Raw genomic sequence first — 18,540 nt, forward strand, 5'->3', positions numbered from 1 at the left:
TTGAAAATTATAAGCGGATGTTGTTGTCAGCTGACTGTACACCCTCCTCGCGTATTTCTTTTGCATCGTCTCACCCTCAAGGTTTTTCTTTATAATTCAAAGCAAATATTATTAAAATGTCTGCGAAACCAACGTGTTTGATAGTGGCGAGTGCTTCTTCTCAAGGTGAGCCCGTTAGCTTTACTTTGAACAGCTCGGCTTTTTTCAATCATTCATGAATTTGCCCGTTAGCTTTGACTTACTTAGCGCTGCAGAACTAGCATGAGCTCTCTGAAGCGTTTTATCTCACACATTTTGTTTATTCAGGGGTGTCTGCGAAATCTTTCCATCAGTCCTTCAGCCTTTGTAGTCCGGTCTTTAACCTACAGACAGCCACACCTGGGGTAAGACTCCACCTGACAAGCAAATAGCAGCTACACGAACAGCCGTCGTGACCTCAGCGAGTTAATCCGTACTTACGTAGACAGTCTCCATGACAACTCCGTAGATTTAAAAAAAAAAATCAAAGGAGAAATATAAGTAGTTCAAAAGTTAAATAAATAAATACGTCTTCTTTTTTTTACTTTTTCTTTGCTTGTTTGTTTTTTTAAATATGGTGATAAAAAATATAAATTCCACTATATTTTTTTTTGTTTTGGGGGGGGGGCTTATTTTGGGGAAATTCAGCAATCTCTTTATCACTAAACTTTTGTGGTGATTCCTTGTATGCGGTTTTTATGTCCTGGTGAGTACTGAAATTAAAGTTCATTCAAATAACTTTGAAATAGGTGCATGTAGAATAGATTGTTACCAAAAGGACCACAGAGTGGTGCTTCTAGTCAGTGGCTTGTTGCTAAAATTAGAAAGCTTTAAAGTGATGTATCCTGTAGGATAAAAAAAAACAAAAAAACCCAACAACAACAGTATAATCAAGGGGGATGAAAGAAAGAAGGAAAAGAAACTCCAGGACAAACAAGTACCTCGTTTCACTGTGACGCCCATTGTCCCTGTGCACCGGAAGCATCACATTTATACAAATATATGGGTGTTACTAAAAAAAGTGTTTTTTCCTCAAATCCAAGTTTGTTATAAAATTGCAGCTACATTGCCAATCACAAAATCCTTTTTTTTTTTCTCCTACTGGTAGCTCATCCTGGCAGGGCAGGCAAAATGATCAGAACCCTGAGTTTAAAATATTTATCAACCACCAATTTAAAGAATTTAAATATTATTGCAACAAAGATACATTTTTAGATCCATGTTTGTAAAGATGGATTAACACACCAGAAAAAAATTGTTTTATACCCTGCTTTCACCCTACTACTACATCTGAAAGGTCACGGACGTGCACTTTAAGATGCAACCCAGTTCTTGGAAATGGTTCTTGTCCACTTTGTGGTCATTATGTGTGATGTTACCCTGTACAGAAGTGTTTCTGTGGTTGCAGGGGAAGCCAATAGACTTTGTTGGGGTTGATGAAAGCACAGCTAGATGGGTGCAGGACTTCAGTGTGAAACCCTACGCAACACCAGCCAAACTTGAATCCATAGATGGTGAGAATACTTATTTCATGCCCATTCGGCCATTTTCATGTCTGCTGCTTTAACTACCATCTGCTCACTTGTGTCACGATGACCCCTTTTAAGGTGCCCGATACCAGGCGCTGCTCATCCCACACTGCCCTGGAGCGCTGAATGACCTGGCACACAGCGGCTCTCTGCACCGCATTCTCACGCACTTCATCTCTCAACAAAGTGAGCTTCAGGCTTGTTTTAACATCTGTATGTATTTTTCTTGTTGTTTTTTTAGGAACACATGTACATGCAGTTTGCTTGTTTTTTCCCCCTCTGTGCAGAGCCGGTGTGTGCAGTGGGGCAGGGAGTGTCTGCACTGTGTTGTGCCACTGAAGGACAGAGGTGGATTTTCAGTGGCTACAGCTTAACAGGGGTTAGTGTTTGGTGTATTCACTAGGGGAAATATAACCCATATATCTGTTCAGCTATCACATGTTTGCTGTATTTAGTAACACCAACTTGTTGATCTTAAAAGCCTTCAGTGTTTGAACTGGTGCGGGAACCTGATTTTGCCAACCTGCCCTTGATAGTAGAAGACTTCGTGAAAGACAGCGGTGGATCGTACACAGGTGAGCTGACCCTGCTAATAACAGAAGAGTCAAATACCAAATAATTATTTCTAAAACCGTCTGATAATAGTCTGTGTGGGGTTTTTTTTGCAGCAAGTCAAGAAGATGCCATGCATGTGGTCATAGACAGGCACCTCATAACTGGACAGAATATGCAGTCAACCTTGCTCGCTGTAAATAATCTAATCCTGCTCTGTAATGCCAAATAAAAACCTGAAATAATGCACGAGGAATGCTCCGATTCGACAGCTTTGTCGTCCCACTTTTATATTCATGTAATTAAACATTTATTTTGAACAAGTATCAGAAAAATGCTGGGTCAGAAAGAGATGTTTGGCAAAACTGCAACATACCACTTTGTTCTTTGTTGATGCTGTTATTATAAACCAAGTAAAAGCAAGATAGGATTGTGTAGATTTAAACATAATAAAAAAATAAAGCATCAGGAGCAGATGTATTGTTGCTGATGGATGAATCTTTTTAAGAGCACAGATGATTTTAGGCGTTGGACTGAAGCGATGCTGCAGAAGTCTGAAGGCCTCCATATATAAATAAACCCCTTATTTAAGATGGATACATACTGATAATCATGCAGCTTCTTTTGTTGAATGCAGAGATGTTCTGTACTAATCTGTACTTTTTTTTTCCTTTTCTTTTTTTTTTTAAATCGTATCATCACAGAAAAGAAATAAAATACACTGAAGTACCTTTTTTTGTTGGTTGCAGATGCCTAAAAATAAACCGCCGCATCATTCAAGAGCTCGATACATTCACGACCCTCAAACAAGTTGAGCGTTAACTAAACCCCGTCAGTGGCTCACTGCAGATGTCGAGATAGGAAAAAATAAAACGGCACTGACTTCAATAACAAAAAAAAAATTATTGTGTCAATAATCTAAAATTCACAGTGTTCACCAACAAGTCCAACTCTTATAGCAGATCGTAGAAATAATCCAGTCCTTGTCCCAATTCCCATAAGGAAATTCCTGTTCCCAGTTCAGCAGCTAAAGAAATCCTCAGGTAGATTGACTGTAAAACAGTTGAAATAATATTAATCACTCATTGATGATTAATACTCCTACTATTGTTTTAATTGCAGAAGTGAACAGTTTTACCTTCAGTGAAGGGTAGTACACCACATGCTTAACTGCACTGTTCCTAAAATAAAAGGCAGAGGACAGGATATTTAATCAAGAAAAGCTCTTGGGACATTTAAATGACCTTGAAATATGGTTTAAACCCTGATGTTTTATGAAATTAATACCTCTTGTAAGCGAAGTAATGCTCTGCAGAGTATTCATCCCAGAGAACCTTTGGCCTGTGTTCTCGCAAAATCTCGATGTACCTGCAGGAAACCACAGACGAGTGCGGTAAGAGGCTTCAAGTCCATATCAAAGTTCTCAATCGACTCTTTACTCCAACTTCTTGCCATTTTTTACTATAAATAAAAAGCTCATGCTACTTGCAGTCAGAAAATTACGTTTAGTACTGTGAAAAAGTCCTGAGCCACCCCGTAATTCTTTTTATTTTGCTAAAACAAAAGGGAACCAATTTTTTTTTTTTTTTTAATCCATGCAAACTCACATGGAATTGCCAGAGTTTCTACAATTCTAATGAGCTTGAAGTTATGGTATTTCATGTTTAAGGGAAATATTGGAATTTTAAAGGAGGAATCCCTTTAAAGTTTTCATGGCCCCAGAGAGAGCCAGAGAGTCAAGGTTATTAAACCGTCCATTTTGAATTATTGTGTCTTTGTATTATTTTATGGTCTTGACCTTACAATATAAAGCGCCTGAGGCAACTGCTGTTGTAATTTGGTAAAAGCTGTTTAAAGTGTTGCAGCAATAGCCAGAGTTTCAGCTCACCTTGTCCCCAGGACTGGCTCTGTTCCCTGGCTTGCAAAATCAAGGCCGTACAGATTGAGACCAAGCAGAATCTTCTCCCTCCACTGAGAGTTTGGTGCAAGCTGGAGGACACAGTCTCTGACCCAGGGCAGCGGAGAGCTAGGGCCCGGCCTATAAAAACAACAGCACACAACTCAGAAAACTGGATTAACGCCAGTTTGAATCCTCTTGTAGCATCACCTGTGCCCATGTACTCACCTGGCACCGCTGGAATAGTCATATGTCATGAGACTGAATCCATCGACAACTGGGGCCAACTGCTCAAACTCCTCCCTGCCAAACATGCCCGGCTGCCCTGCGCTGATAATTCACAGGAAAAACAAATCTAAACCAATCACACTGATTGGTTTTGTTGTTTTGGGGTTTTTTTTTTTAGCATTTATATCTGCTGAATGCAAAATAAATGAATTCACCTTGTTATTGCTGGTGGAATAACAAGAATGCAGTCTAATCTTTTAGCTTTCAAAGTCTCGCATATGTGTTTCACCAAATGGACCAGTTCCCTGTGTGGGTAGATTAGAAATGTTTGATTATTGATTAACCTCAGACAAAGCAAAACTTGTGATCGGGGCTTGCAACAGAATCACTCACTTTCTTTTGTTACCTCCCAGCTGACTCCACAACTCCAAGGTGAAGCCATCAAAACCTTCAGTCTGCAAAATCATGGCATTTACGTTAATCAGTCACTGAATAAACCAAAAAAAAGGTTTTATTGGAATTAAAGACACAAAAGCTACTTGTTTACTTTTGCAACATCCACCAGCTCAGTTCCCAACTCGTCAATTTCATCCTCACTTCCAAATACTGCCATGTAGTCCTGGTAGGACCAGCCATCAAATAAGAGCCGAGGCACTGATGGTAAAAAAAAGAAAATGAACTAATCTGAATCCGTACAATCAGACTTGAGTACCTGTGGGCAGTAAAGTTGGCATTCACTCACCAATCCTGACTTTTTTGTTAGACTTGCGTACAGCTTTGACCCAGCCTGAAAAGATCAAAAGACGCTCTTTTACCTCATGTTCATCCGTGACTTAAGGTGAGGCTTTAATCAGTGATAAAGTTAAGGAAAAAAGTGGATCATCTGCCTGGATCGTGATCGTGGAGTCCCGTAATGTCAAAGGTTTCGGGTCCTCGTCTGCGCAGCTGAAGCCACACCGGTGACACCGAAGTGAGCTTGGACCCAAACATCTTGGCAACGTCATAGCCGTGGGAATTCCACTGCAGGATGAGAAGAATAAGTTGTGTCTTTGACTGTGCTAAAACGTACATATGAAACCCTAAGGGCAGGTTTTTAATTTTCTTACATGACCATAAGCATATTAAATTAAAGTGTTACCACTCCAGTGTCATAGATGGGGGGGATTGGATAGATTTTTTGGTGACAGCTAATAGAGATTCCGAAATTAGAATGTGATTGTCAAACCAGTAAATGATTCATTATCTATCAACTGATAAATCTACTCACTGGAGATCACATGGCTGTGGTCTGTCCTATCACTTCCACTATTGGCACACGTTTAAATTCAGCAGGAGAACAAGGAGATATAATTGTGACTGGATTTCAGACTTACGGGTGTAACATATCCAAGCACTGGTCCTTGAAACGTTTTCTTGATGTGTGCACAGTACCTCTTTTCCTCCTTCGCTATGTCTTTCCAGTGCGGGTCTGACACAACAAGGTTTCTCTCCAGTACAGACAATTCTGCTGGAGATGTCTAAACAAGTGAGATCAAAGAGAAAAGAGCCCGTTTCAGTAACAGATAACCACGACAGGACGGAGACAGGAGACCAAGGACATTTTAGGCAAACGCATTCAGACCTGTTTGACCTGACAGCACAGAACAGCTCGAACCAGTTTAAAGATTAAGACCTGAAGTTACTCACCTCAGCTTCAGCTTTGTGCGACGACTTCTTTGCATCGGTTTTTGAAAGTGTGGCACTGACCAGCCAGCAGCATGAGACGATATGAAGGAAGACTAACGAGGCTCTCATTTCCAAAAAGCCAATTAAAAAAAACCCAGAGCAGTTAAATATAAGATTGGCTAGCTGAGGTCTGCAGATTTGCAGTGCAAGTGTTTCCTTCCTTTAGTGGGATGTGTGAGATTAGAAACCACCATATCCTCTCGCGGCCTGAAATCAAGCAGAGCAATGACCCAGAACGGCCCGGCTCGTCCTGCTAAAACATACTACCCGAAATAACCATAAACAGACTGAAAGCTTTTGATGTCAGGCGGTTGGTGTCTGTTTGACTGACAACTTATCTCAATGTGCTTCTGAAGCGTCAGCCTCGCCAGGAAACTTCCGGGTTTTGCGTTTTTCAAAATAAAAGGTGCGTGTTTGTGTCATCCGAGCCTATAGGTGGCAGTGTGGCGAGTTTGTCAACCAGTAAAACACAAACAAGGAAGAGAACAGGAAACAAACAAATCCACCTGAGTAATGACAGAGAGGAGGGTGTTACATTTCCAAGTTATTTTACATGATTAACTAACGTTAAATTTGGCCTTTCCGTCTTTAGGTTTCAGGCACTAACAGGTGAGTGCAGTTCTCGCTTGCTAACTGCTCGTAAATGACCGTGGCTGTGATGTCAGCATTTAGCTTTAACATGTGTGTGCATTGAAACGATTTACCTATACCCTGCTTCTTTTTTAAGGGTTACTTTCATCTATGATAAGTAAGAGTGGGTCCTAGTGCTTTTTATTTTACAGCTTTTTAATGTAATTTTCGTTTTTCCCTTGTTGTTTTTGTCGTTTTCCCAAAATTAAAAATAAAATAAATACAGTAATGGTTGTACAGGCTAGTAGATTCAGTTTCGGACGAATTATTTAGGAGGAGAATTACAGGAAAAGTACAAAAATATTTAAATATGGTTAAAAGACCAATTTAACCTGTGTAGTAGTATGATCATGAATAACTATTATTGCTTTGCATACAGACGTTTTTATTTTGTTTGTTATTTGTTTGGGTTTTTTGTAGAACATTAAATCAATTTTTTTAACACAAAGAAAAGGTGTATAGAAATAAAACTGTAAAACAGCAAAACAGAAGGTAGAAAAAGCATGAACTATGGAAGCAAAACTATACTTTAGTATTAAAGTGGGTGAAATGTCGATTTAACTAATCCATAAATCACAAAATTAAGATTATTTATCAAATATAATCTGTTGCACATTATAAATATTATAGCATGTAGAGATGTTTTTCTAAAAATCAAATGATGTGCTACAGACTTCTTGTTCTGTTACCATTCAGTGAGTGATGGCCTTGGAAAAGTTTGTGTCCAAGACACTCGAGCTTCTGCAGGAGGAGCGGGAGGCTGAGATAGAGGAGACCAGGTATGTAATATGACATCTGCACTGTCAAACGGTCACACTGCAGAATTTAGTTTGCTGAACTGTGCGACATAAAGATGTTTTTATTATTTTTATTTAAATTGTTTTCAGAGAGATTAAGGTGTGGTTTTAAGAAAATGGATTTGTTGCTCAATACTCTTTTCTGACAAAGTTGTATTTTTACTCAGTTGTATATAGCATTTGTATTCAATTTTTATCCTATTGTATATTTTATTCTACTGTATATAGTATTTTATTTTATGCTATTCTATTCTGTACAGTTGTGTACAGTATATTATTCTTATTGTATTCTAATCTTTGCTATATAACTTTCCACTTTCTGCTGTGACAAAACAAATTTCCCCACGTGTGGGACTAATAAAGGTTATCTTATCTTATCTTATCTTATCTTATCTTAAACACAGGTTTCTCCTGGAAATAATATAAAACCAAATGTTGTTATCAACAGTTGTCACTCGTGATTGCCCTTTTTTGTGCCCTCAGGGTATGGCAGGAGAACATTTCTCTCAAGGATCTTCAAAACAAAGGTGTTTGCCTGCTGAAACTGCAGATAGGAAGTCAGTCCACAGGCCTCTATGGCCGCACAGTCGTCATCTTGGAGCCAAGAAAGCATCTTGGGTTCTCATCTCTGCCGAGCAACAGCTTCGGGCCTGGTGAGATTGACGTCTGTTTTTACTTTACGAGGCAGAGTGTTCAGCTTTAAGGCCCTTTTCCTTTTAAGATTAGGCCTAAAATTTTCTTTTTTGGTAAAGCTTATAGTTAAGGCTGGATCAGGTGACCATGAATCCTCATTTAGTTATCCTGTAACAGGACTAGGCTCTCTTCCACAGTTTGTCTTTTTGCCTGTCTCCCCTCCTTCACCACCAACAGGTCGCAGCAGATGGCTGCCCCTTCCTGAGCCTGGTTCTGTCAGAGCTGTCTTCCTGTTAAAAGCTTTGCTTTCCCACGTTTGTCAAGTGCTCGCTCATAGGGGGTTGTCTCTCCATTATTATAGAGTTTTACCTCACAATATAAAGCACCTTTAGAAATGGTTGTTCTGATTTGCACTATATAAATAAAATGTAATTAATTTATGTTTATATTACAGTGAGGTATGTGTCTGTCTTTGCAGGTGATATAGTTGGCTTGTATGACACTACTGGATGCGCTGCAGCCTCACAGATCAGTACTGGGATTGTCACAAGGGTCGGCCAAGCATCTATAAGTGTGGCCTTTGATGATTTAAAGGATGGCCATAGTTTTGATTCAGATGCACTTTACAACCTTTTAAAGTTAGCAAACGATGTCACCTACAAACGAATGAAACGGTGAGGAATATCTGTAACCAAAAATACCTCAGTGCATGTGAATCAGTACACCTTTGAAACTTAACCCATGGGTTTTCTGTTTGCAGTGCTTTGAATACATTAAATGGATACAACAATGGACCAGCTTCCAATTTAATAAGTGTTCTCTTTGGAGACACAAAACCTACTTCTCAGTCACAACCAAGTGAGTAAATATTAGTTCCTTTTTTAATTAAATGATGGTTTAGAAATCCAAGTTTCCATATGCATATATAACATTCAGCACATTGGTGTTTGCCTCTGTTTTGTTTCATCAGATAAGGTTGAATTCTTTAACTCAAACTTGGATGACTCCCAAAGAGAAGCTGTATCCTTCGCTCTGTCACAGAGAGAGCTGGCAGTGATTCATGGGCCTCCGGGCACTGGGAAGACCACCACTGTGGTGGAGATCATCCTCCAAGCTGTCAAACATGGGCAAAAGGTGCAAAAATGTGAATTTATTAGTGTATAAAGAAGAATGTTATCAATGCCACAACTCTAGTCTAGACAGGATTACTTTGGCTCTTGTGACTGTGCAGGTCCTGTGCTGTGCTCCTTCAAATGTGGCGGTGGATAATTTAGTGGAGAGGTTAGCCCAGTGCAAAGCCAAGGTCCTGAGGCTGGGTCACCCGGCCAGGCTACTGGAGTCCATACAGAAACATTCACTGGATGCCATCCTGGCTCAGAGTGACAACGCAAACATCATCGCTGAGATCCGGAAGGACATTGATAAAGCATTTGTGAGTATTATAGTGTGGTGTCCCGCTAACATGTCATTTTAGCGCCGTCTCGAATGATTTATGACGTTGTGATTGTTCCAAGACGGGAATGAAGAAGGAGAAAGGAGAACGGGGGAACTTGAAACGAGAAATAGGAGAGCTGAGAAAAGAGCTGAAAAACAGAGAGACAGCAGCCATCGCCCAGATTCTTAAAAGTGCTGACGTTGTGTTATCAACCAACACAGGTGAGTAATGGCCCGATGACAGTGTCATTCAGATGCTGGAGTAATGATGAAAGGTAATCTGAGAGCGCTTGTCTGCGTGTGTGCAGGTGCCTGCGATGACGGGCCTCTGAAGTTCCTGCCAGCTGAACATTTTGACTGGGTGGTGATAGATGAGTGTGCTCAGGCACTGGAGAGCAGCTGCTGGATCGCCCTGCTTAGAGCGCGCAAGTGCATCCTGGCTGGAGACTACAAGCAGTTACCACCTACGATTAAATCACAAATGTAAAAAATTCAAGTTTGGGTTTTTTATGCATTCATAATATTCAGCATTTGATATCTATACCGTTGTGACCTTTTTCCTCAACTCCCAGAAGTTTTTAACCTTAAAATACACTATGTAGCATTTATCTGTTGTCAGTATGTAAATGGGTTGTAACATAACCTGAATAATGAGACCTTCACCGCCTCGCACAGTTGCTTTTATTAAGCCTCTGGAGTTAAAAGTGGAGGACAAAATCCAAAGGATGTCACTAGAAATAGTTTTTAGAATTTTAATTTTTCCTTTAAAAAACACTTTTGACACATTTTCTGAAGCATTCAGATTTCTGATTATAAAAACAACAATCTTGGTTAAAGGATAGGTTACATAGTTTTCCAGTCTGTTGCTTTTAAAAACACAGAAACAGGTTTTTTTTAGCTCTAATCAGCTCTTCTGTGTGCACTGGTGGTTCAGAGATCCCGTCCTAATGCACTTTTAATTCAGGTATCAAATCATCAGTCAGAAAGAAGTCATCGATGCTCTATCCATTTTTTTCCACTTTTCCATTCAGGGTTGTGCAGGGCTGTAGCCTATTCCAGTTGTCACAGGGCAAGAGGCAGGGTACAGCAGGGATTTCTCCTGGTATTCTGGCTTTCTCCCACAGTCCAAAGATGTGCAGTTTCTGGGGTTGGGTTAAATGGGTATTCTAAATTGGCCATAGATGTGAATGCGAATGAGGCTGGTTGTCTGTCTCACAAAGCTAACTGGGTAGAAAAGACTGTTTTCAGGAAATTAAATAGTAAATCTGTGAAATTTGTATGTTGTTCTGTTGCATACAGGGCTGCATCAAAAGGCTTATCTCTGAGTCTTATGGAGAGACTTATCCAGATGTACGGGGACTCGGTGGTTCGTATGCTGACAGTTCAGTACCGCATGAACAGTGCCATTATGCAGTGGGCCTCCAAGGAGATGTACCAGGGAAGACTGACCGCTCACAGCTCCGTGGAGGGACATTTACTGAAGTGAGACCCAATGTATTATTTTAAAGCATCTCATATTTGTGTTCTGATGAAGGATGAATCTTTGGATTCATTTAAAAATGTCACTCAAAACAGAGATCTAGCAGGAGTCGCATGCGTTGAAGAGACCAGCACGCCGCTGCTTCTTATTGACACAGCGGGGTGTGGTCTGAGTGAAATGGAGGTCGCAGATGAGCAGTCCAAAGGCAACACAGGTTATTCTTTTTTTAATTTTAGCTTGTAAAAAAAAACAATCTATGTTTACTGCTTGTGTGGTATGACAGTTTAACAGCGTGTGATCTGTTTCCTCAGGTGAGGTCGACATCGTCGATCTGCACATAAAAGCTCTGACTGAAGCAGGAGTTAAAGCTAAAGACATAGCTGTTATTGCTCCATACAATCTACAAGTAAGTCACAGAAATGAGACTGGCAGCACCAAAGATTATCAATTAACTGATTTGTTTTCCAGGGAGAATTATTAACAATTGTCCTGAAGGTTAGATCATCATAGCACAGTGTAATAAATTTGCATTGTGTATATATGTAAAAATATCTTTCCCTTTGATAAAAATAAACACCCAAAGCTTTATCATTTAAATGGTAAATGGTAAACACACTGGTACTTATATAATGCCTTTCTACTTAATTTTGAGCACTCAAAGCCCTTTCTAAGTCTCATTCAGCCAATCACACACATTCATACAGTGCTTTTGTCTAACATTCACATACTCACAATGCAATTGGAGGCAACTCGGGCTTCAGTATCTTGCCCGAGGATACTTCGACACAGGTGGACCCATCAATCCACCTACCTTCTGATTGGTAGACATTCCGCTATACCACCTAAGCCACAGCTGCCAAGGAAAATGGATATAACAGTGCTGTTTTGAATACAACAACCGTTTTTCTCTCCGTACAGGTCGATCTTCTACGTCAGAAACTTTCTGCAAAGCATCCAGAGCTCGAGATAAAATCAGTGGATGGATTTCAGGGCAGGGAAAAAGAGGCTGTCGTGTTGTCGTTAGTTCGATCCAACAGAAAAGGTTGTTCATGACATTCCTTTTAATTCTGTCACAGAATTGTAGATGTTAGCTGTGTTAAACATAAACAACAGTTTATCTGTCTACTCACAATTTTTTTTCCACTGATTCCATTTATTTTAGGTGAAGTTGGATTTCTAGCAGAGGACAGAAGGATAAATGTTGCCGTTACACGTGCAAGACGACACATCGCTGTCGTGTGTGACACTCAAACCGTTCAGAATCACGGTTTTCTGAAATCCCTGATCGATCACATGACTGAGTTTGGTGAGGTCAGAACAGCGTTCGAGTACATTCAAGACATCGTACCACAAAACTACACCCGTGACCACAAAGATGCGAAAACTGCTTCTTCCAGCACGTCCACATCTACCAAACACAAGGTCAAGGATCAGCCCTCCAGTAAAGCAAAGCCAGGACAGAAAAAATCTGCTGGTAGCAGCAGTAAGGAAAATGCAACTGGTTCAGAGAAGCAAGCAAAGTCTAGCACATCAGCAGAGCAAGAGCAGAGTAAGGGCAGACGTGCTGAGATCAGAGAGCAGGTGGAAAGGTTTATGAAGAACTTAAACCAGAGTGAGCTACAGTTTCCATCATCATTTAACTCACATGACCGGCTGCTGGTCCATGAGATCGCTGAGGAGCTGGGCCTCATTCATGAGAGCAAAGGGGAGGGAAGTGAAAGGTGTATCACTGTCTCCAGACCCCCAGTGTCAAAACCAGCCAAAGAAGAAGCACGAGCAGCAACGGAAGAGGAAGAGGAAACGGTCCCAGATTCAAAAAGTGAGCCATCGTCTCAACCCCCCTTAGACCTGAAAAGTTTACATTTAGAGAGGATGAAGAGGGAGCAGCAGAAAAGGGAAGAAAACGCTCAACAAAAAAAGCAGCAGAACAACATTCATCCACCTCAAGGCCACTCATCAAAAAAAGCAAAAGGTTTGCATCAGAAGCGTCTAAACAAAGCATTTAAAGGTGTTTTCTTACCCATCAGCTTTCTAACAGTTTAACTCTGCATCGTTTTTCAACCCCAGGTAAAAATCGAACCAAGGCAGGGGCCTGCGACATCGCTGCTGCCTCTGCTCCAGATGACGACTTCGACACACTCATCAGTAGTGTCATGAAGGCCGACAGTGTTTGTAGTTTTGTCAAGTGCAAAGCATCTGTGCTAACACTCGGGCAGCTCTGCCTGTTCTGCAACAGGCAGTATTGTCTCAGTCATCATATACCAGAGGTAAGAGGCATGCCTCAATTGAGTAGTATGTTTGACGTGTAGGTTAACAGATAACACCTGCCAAGCATCTGTGGAATTTTTTTTTTTTTAACTTGAAAGTCTGATTGACATCTTGCAAATACTTTTCAGGTGCATGGCTGTGGAGATAAAGCCAAGTCTCATGCTCGAATGAGGATAAGTAAAGAGGGCATTCTTTATGCTGGGAGTGGGAAGAAAGACAAATCTATGGACCCCAATAAGAAGGCCTATCTGCAAAGAAAATTGGATTCTAAGCTAAAAGACATGGCGTCACAGAGGAAGCCAAAAAACAAAGAGAAGGATGGTTAATGCCACCACTTGACACTAAATTTAAATAAATCTAAAGACTTTGTTCTGAGAAAGCTAAAAGAGTGTTTGAAATTGTTTATTTTCTTGCTCTTTGGACCTCAGTTTGATACAGTGCAGTATAATTTCCTGCTGAAAAACTCTTATTTAAATAAATAATTTTAATTACAAAACATATTCATTGTGTTTCAGTCACAATATTTATTGCATACATTACTAGTGCTGTTATGACACATAATGGAGCCCGGCTTTTAACGCTACAGAAATGGTAAACTATTCTACTTTCACTTTGATTATCTGGGGACAGATTGTCAATGGACTCGCATTTTGCACATCCTTACACAATCCGGGGGAAAAGTAGGGGAAAACCTTCTCAGTAAATTTGTCTTTGAATGTGTGGATCTTTGTAGAATCTGCAGCATTGATGAAAATGACTTTTCCCCTCTCATAGTCCAGCTCTACTGTAATCCTGTTGGGCTTCTCCTTCATTGGGAGCTTGGAGCGAGGTGTGGTCTGTGCCCACAGTGAGTCTCCATTGCTCAAGCCAATTACCCAGAAACCCTCAGCAGGGCTGAGGAAGATGGTATTCTTTCTTTGGATGGAGTCTAGGGCCACTCCGATGTACCAGTCTTTGCCTTGGCCCACATCTACGGTCCAGCTGTGCTTTCCAGATGTAAAACCAGTGGCTCCCAGCACAGAAATACGGTTGATGAGACGTTCAGTATTGTTAGGTAGGAGCTTCTTGCTGCTGTATTGCACACAGGACAGTTCTTCAGAGAGCTCTAGGTTGAACTGGGCAGTGTTTGGATCCAAAACAACAGGAACTGGAAACCATAAATTTCAGTTAGTTGAAAATATGATAGAATTTAGAGTAAACTTCAATTTTTTCTTTAACCCACCGCATCTGACAATGTCTTCCATCTTCTTCCAAATTTGAAAACTAAGCGATCCCAGATGCTTTGCAGAGTTTATCAGGATATCTCTGATGACCTCTGGCTCTCCAATGCTGCATTGGAGCCTGAAACATGTTAAAATTGTTACAGCATTCTCTCATGGAAAGGATCAATGCTGATTTTAGCAGATAGTGGGTTATGCTTACCTTTTCTTTGTCTTCTTGTAGTCCTTAAGTTGAAGAGAGAAAGTGAATGAGAGTATATTATGAAATCATGTGTGAAATAGAGTTGCACATCTGGAAATGGCTGAAAGTATTAAACCCATACAGTAATTCAAAGCCACAAATATGTACACTACCGTTCAAAAGTTTTAAAACACCTCAATTTTTTTCAGTTTTGTATTGCAATTCAAGTCGTTCAACTCCAATGAATAGCTTGAAATGGTACAAAGGTAAGTGGTGAACGGCCAGAGGCTAAAAAAAAGGTGAGGTTACCCAAAACTGAAAAATAATGTACATTTCAAAGTTATACAAAAAGGCCTTTTTTTTTTCCTTCTTTTTTTTTTTTTTTTTTAGTAAACACAAAATGGGTTAACAATTTAAAGCTGTTCTGCAGCAATAGAGGTTGATCAAGCCTTGAAAGTTGGTGCTGTTAATTCCTACAAGTGTTCCAACTTTTCTGGATTACTTACAACCCCCTCTCTCTGTGAGCAGACCATGTGAGCTAAGTATGACATCAGAATAAAACAAAGAGGCTTGCCTGGGCCATGAAACACCACTGCCATCGAGTAGGCAAAAGGATGGTTCCACAGTGTTTGGCATCAACTGTCAAACATGGAGGAACAAGTGTGATGGTCTGCATTCATTCATAGTTCCTTCCAAAACATGCAAACTGCCTGTACCGGATGCACTTACGCACTCCTGTACCACAATGTTGGATTTTGAACTGAATGCTGATAACACACTGCAAAGTCTCCCTCCTCTTTAGCCTGGAGGACGCAGCGTCCACGATTATCAACAAGAACGTCTAATTTGGACTCGTCTGAACACTTTACCACTTTGAAACCGTTCATTTCAAAGGAGTCTTGGTCCACAAGACACGAAGGTACTTCTGCACTGTGTTCAAATATGGCTTCCTCCTTGCATGATAGCACACATGAGGAGCCACTCAGATTTCATTCAAGTGCTAAAAAAATGAAGCAAATCAGAAGTGCCAAAACTGTAATTGCCAACTAAACTAGGTTTAAAAGTTCAAATTCTGAGCTCTACACCAGGAAAAAAAAAACACTTTTACAGCCTTTATTTATGTGTTATGTAGTATTAAAACAGGTACAATGCTGTGAAAAAGTATTTGCCCGTTCCTGAGTTCTTTTTCTTTTTTTTGTATTTCTCAACAAGATGAAGGTAACAAAGAAAGATATGAGGCTCCAAAACAGGCCACAAACTAATGGGTTACATCCATGGACACTGTAAGAGATGGACGTAGCAATTTTGTAACTGAATGCAGTGAGTCGGTGCAGGTCTGATTGTCAAACCATACGCTCATTGACTAATTGATTGACTTGTCAATCACAAATTGATACTTCCTTTCTGACAAACAGTATAACCAAGATGTATGAAATGAACTCCTTTTAAAAATTTAATATGACCCTAAATATGTAACTGAGTCCATGAACTCAACAGGAAAGTGTTAACAGTGGTAAAGGTAGAAAACGATATTTCTATAGACTTCAATGGGTCCAGAAGTTTTTTTGCAATCACAGGGATCATCCCCTGGTGGCCATTAAAAAGAACGCAGGTTTAAGGTACATTGAAGTTGGCTCCACTTATCAGACACTACATGTGTCTTTAAAACTGACTATACTGATTAACCAGTACAGTATACTAACATTTTACATGTGGTCATCCAGACTATGGAAAAAAGGTCTGTGAGAAATACTTGTCTAACATTTTATGTTTTACTTCCAAGTTTGAATCCAAGAAATCTAAGAAATACGAAATTTCCAATTAAATAAATAAAGTTGGTAAACATTTTGTGCAAAATATGATTTTGGTTAATATTCAGTAATTTTCTTGTTTGCATGTATACTAACTAAATACTTTTAATTTTACTGTTTTGTATGCTGTGCGTTATATTGATGTTCATTATCAACCTGGGCGTCCTCTTTAGCCATTTTTACTGTTGACTTGACTGTTTTTAGGACAAATAACTTAGAAGTTAATATAAATAAAAACAGCTTGTAAATAATGATAGTAAATGTACCTGTAGAAGCTGTATATCCTGTGCTTTGAGAGCTGTTTCAATATCACTGATGGTGGAGGAGAGTGTGTTGATCTGCTCTTCAATGTTTTCCAGCTTCTTACACATGATTTGAGTCTTGGTTTCCTCCTCCTGTTTCAGTGCCTGCAATCTGGTGTTTTCCTCCTCCTTAAGGAACTGGTGGAGCTTCTTAAACTCTTCCTTGATTCCTGTATCCGTTTCACATGCCTGTGTCTGTAATTTTAAAGAATGTGGGTTTTTTTAAGCTAGTAAATGGAAGGAATGTTTGTCATGCCGGGGATTTTTTCATCAGAAGCAACATTAAAAAGTCCCAGTAACAGTCAGCATTGTCTCACGAACCACAAAAACCTTTACCTGGATATAGGTTTTTATTTCCTCCCATTGTTCCTTTGTGTTCATTAGTACTTTGAGTTTTTTCTTTAAGGACTCGAGGCATGCTGAGATTTCTGTCTGAAATGTACCAAGAAGAATTTTAAAATCTAGCTTTTTCTGTGTAGTTCCTGATAATCAGTTTTCTTTGTGGTTTTGTTTAATATCACATTGAATTAAATTTGTCAATTATTTGAGATTTTCTTACATTATACAGACATAAGAATAATGAGATTTCGTGGAACAAATGACACATTACGTGATGATGGAAGTCATTAATTAAAGATCTGTTTCTTACATTGTGATGTAAGTCTACCAACAACTTCACCCCAGTATTAGGTTTTTTAAATGTATATTTTTACGTACCTTTTTCTGTTCAGCTGCTTCTTCTACTGGGCAGCAGACGTGGACTTTGTGCTCTTTCGATTGTTGGCAGATAAGACAGACAAGCACTTCATCATTGTGACAAAAACTATTCCGCTTCTGGTTGTGGAGAAAACATTTGTCTTGATTAGTGGTGGACATAACTGAGATCCTTTCTGTTTCCAGTTAAATAGTCACACTCTGCAAACAGTGGTGCACTTCCCTGGCTGAAGGCTCCGGTGTTTCTGTCAAGTGATGTTCTTTGACTCAGGTATTGTGACAGTAGGCGGTACAACTGGGAACATTTACAGCTTCCTGTAGAAGTTGGCCAACTAGTATAACTGGGTAATCATGCAAGTCATCCAGACATAACCAAAGATGATATAGATACAGAAGTTCACTAATGTCCTCAATATATGCTTAAAAATGGGAAAAAAAAGTTCACAGAAACTTTACGTTCATTTCCAACTAGCTTTATTTTAATAATGTGCCTGTTCTGTTTATGAGTTTAAAATCATGAATGAGAAATGGCTGAATTAATCTTACTGATGGATCAGCTACTGATAACCACTGCAGCTCCTGTTCCGATCATTTATCTTCTTCCCCATTTCATCTACTGACTGCAAAAATATAGAACCTGCACCATGAGCATGGCTGCTTTATAATAACATAATAAACAATTTTGACAAGTTTATATAAAAATGTATTTCTAAGTATTTAGCATACAGGCACCCTTGTGACAACACTCTGACTCCCAGACAAACATGGCCCAAATACCCCAAGTTTAACGCATTGGTGTCTGATGAATAGACAAATATACCTAAAAACAAAAACACAACAAATACACTCATCTATCCATCCATCCATCCATTTTCTTCCGCTTATCCGGGGCCGGGTCGCAGGGGCAGCAGCCCAAGTAGAGAAGCCCAGACCTCCCTCTCCCCAGCCACCTCCTCCAGCTTGTCCGGGGGAACACCAAGGCGTTCCCAGGCCAGCCGAGAGATATAATCTCTCCAGCGTGTCCTGGGTCTGCCCCGGGGCCTCCTCCCGGTGGGACATGCCCGGAAAACCTCACCCAGGAGGTGCCCAGGAGGCATCCTTGTCAGATGGCCAAACCACCT

At 40.0% G+C, this 18,540-nt stretch overlaps 4 protein-coding genes across 6 annotated transcripts; 2 read left to right on the forward strand and 2 right to left on the reverse strand.

Moving 5' to 3' along the window:
- Positions 1-2,830, forward strand: gatd1 (glutamine amidotransferase class 1 domain containing 1). The gene is made up of 7 exons (XM_003440468.5): positions 1-165; positions 307-383; positions 1,427-1,532; positions 1,626-1,733; positions 1,835-1,926; positions 2,029-2,122; positions 2,216-2,830. Exons 1-7 carry the CDS (start codon positions 117-119, stop codon positions 2,329-2,331), a joined length of 642 nt encoding a protein of 213 aa, XP_003440516.1. The 5' UTR covers positions 1-116; the 3' UTR covers positions 2,332-2,830.
- Positions 2,525-6,321, reverse strand: chid1 (chitinase domain containing 1). The gene is made up of 12 exons (XM_003440467.5): positions 5,911-6,321; positions 5,598-5,741; positions 5,112-5,244; positions 4,967-5,011; positions 4,772-4,878; positions 4,618-4,679; positions 4,440-4,529; positions 4,225-4,326; positions 3,988-4,137; positions 3,387-3,467; positions 3,238-3,280; positions 2,525-3,151 (listed from the first exon to the last, which is right to left on the reverse strand). The coding sequence occupies exons 1-12, from the start codon at positions 6,016-6,018 to the stop codon at positions 3,053-3,055; spliced, it is 1,164 nt and encodes a 387-aa protein (XP_003440515.1). The 5' UTR covers positions 6,019-6,321; the 3' UTR covers positions 2,525-3,052.
- A 92-nt stretch (positions 6,322-6,413) lies between these two features.
- On the forward strand, positions 6,414-13,691 carry ighmbp2 (immunoglobulin mu DNA binding protein 2). Of its 2 annotated transcripts, none has more exons than XM_005470652.4 (16): positions 6,414-6,558; positions 7,276-7,358; positions 7,860-8,029; positions 8,488-8,683; positions 8,770-8,867; positions 8,980-9,143; positions 9,241-9,441; positions 9,524-9,665; positions 9,752-9,926; positions 10,743-10,925; positions 11,019-11,137; positions 11,235-11,329; positions 11,842-11,965; positions 12,086-12,895; positions 12,991-13,190; positions 13,320-13,691. In XM_005470652.4, the coding sequence occupies exons 2-16, from the start codon at positions 7,282-7,284 to the stop codon at positions 13,515-13,517; spliced, it is 2,952 nt and encodes a 983-aa protein (XP_005470709.1). In that variant the 5' UTR covers positions 6,414-6,558; positions 7,276-7,281; the 3' UTR covers positions 13,518-13,691. The 2 variants fall into 2 exon arrangements, with proteins under 2 accessions (XP_005470709.1, XP_025764572.1); XM_025908787.1 differs by having other exon boundaries at positions 6,441-6,558; positions 7,252-7,358.
- Positions 13,692-13,698: 7 nt separating this feature from the next.
- On the reverse strand, positions 13,699-17,721 carry LOC100709490 (zinc-binding protein A33). 2 transcript variants are annotated; one of them, XM_025908790.1, is made up of 6 exons: positions 17,423-17,721; positions 17,042-17,137; positions 16,670-16,900; positions 14,614-14,636; positions 14,414-14,532; positions 13,699-14,338 (listed from the first exon to the last, which is right to left on the reverse strand). In XM_025908790.1, the coding sequence occupies exons 1-6, from the start codon at positions 17,579-17,581 to the stop codon at positions 13,788-13,790; spliced, it is 1,179 nt and encodes a 392-aa protein (XP_025764575.1). In that variant the 5' UTR covers positions 17,582-17,721; the 3' UTR covers positions 13,699-13,787. The 2 variants fall into 2 exon arrangements, with proteins under 2 accessions (XP_025764575.1, XP_025764576.1); XM_025908791.1 differs by lacking the exon at positions 17,042-17,137 and having other exon boundaries at positions 17,423-17,720.
- Positions 17,722-18,540: the final 819 nt, after the last annotated feature.

This window comes from Oreochromis niloticus, linkage group LG7, assembly GCF_001858045.2.
Source record: "Oreochromis niloticus isolate F11D_XX linkage group LG7, O_niloticus_UMD_NMBU, whole genome shotgun sequence".
Classification (NCBI taxonomy): domain Eukaryota; kingdom Metazoa; phylum Chordata; class Actinopteri; order Cichliformes; family Cichlidae; genus Oreochromis; species Oreochromis niloticus.

Coding starts and splice junctions, on each gene's coding strand:
- ighmbp2 (XM_005470652.4), top strand. CDS start 7,282: ATGGCCTTGGAAAAGTTTGTGTCCAAGACACTCGAGCTTCTGCAGGAG. Junction 9,666..9,751: donor TGTGTTATCAACCAACACAG/GTGAGTAATGGC, acceptor GCGTGTGTGCAG/GTGCCTGCGATGACGGGCCT. Junction 11,138..11,234: donor GCAGTCCAAAGGCAACACAG/GTTATTCTTTTT, acceptor CTGTTTCCTCAG/GTGAGGTCGACATCGTCGAT.
- LOC100709490 (XM_025908790.1), bottom strand. CDS start 17,581: ATGTCCACCACTAATCAAGACAAATGTTTTCTCCACAACCAGAAGCGG. Junction 17,138..17,422: donor AAGCAGCTGAACAGAAAAAG/GTACGTAAAAAT, acceptor GGTACATTTCAG/ACAGAAATCTCAGCATGCCT. Junction 16,901..17,041: donor AAATAAAAACCTATATCCAG/GTAAAGGTTTTT, acceptor TTAAAATTACAG/ACACAGGCATGTGAAACGGA.
- gatd1 (XM_003440468.5), top strand. CDS start 117: ATGTCTGCGAAACCAACGTGTTTGATAGTGGCGAGTGCTTCTTCTCAA. Junction 384..1,426: donor TACAGACAGCCACACCTGGG/GTAAGACTCCAC, acceptor CTGTGGTTGCAG/GGGAAGCCAATAGACTTTGT. Junction 1,927..2,028: donor GTGGCTACAGCTTAACAGGG/GTTAGTGTTTGG, acceptor TGATCTTAAAAG/CCTTCAGTGTTTGAACTGGT.
- chid1 (XM_003440467.5), bottom strand. CDS start 6,018: ATGAGAGCCTCGTTAGTCTTCCTTCATATCGTCTCATGCTGCTGGCTG. Junction 5,245..5,597: donor TGCTTGGATATGTTACACCC/GTAAGTCTGAAA, acceptor CTCATCCTGCAG/TGGAATTCCCACGGCTATGA. Junction 5,012..5,111: donor ACTCCACGATCACGATCCAG/GCAGATGATCCA, acceptor TGATCTTTTCAG/GCTGGGTCAAAGCTGTACGC.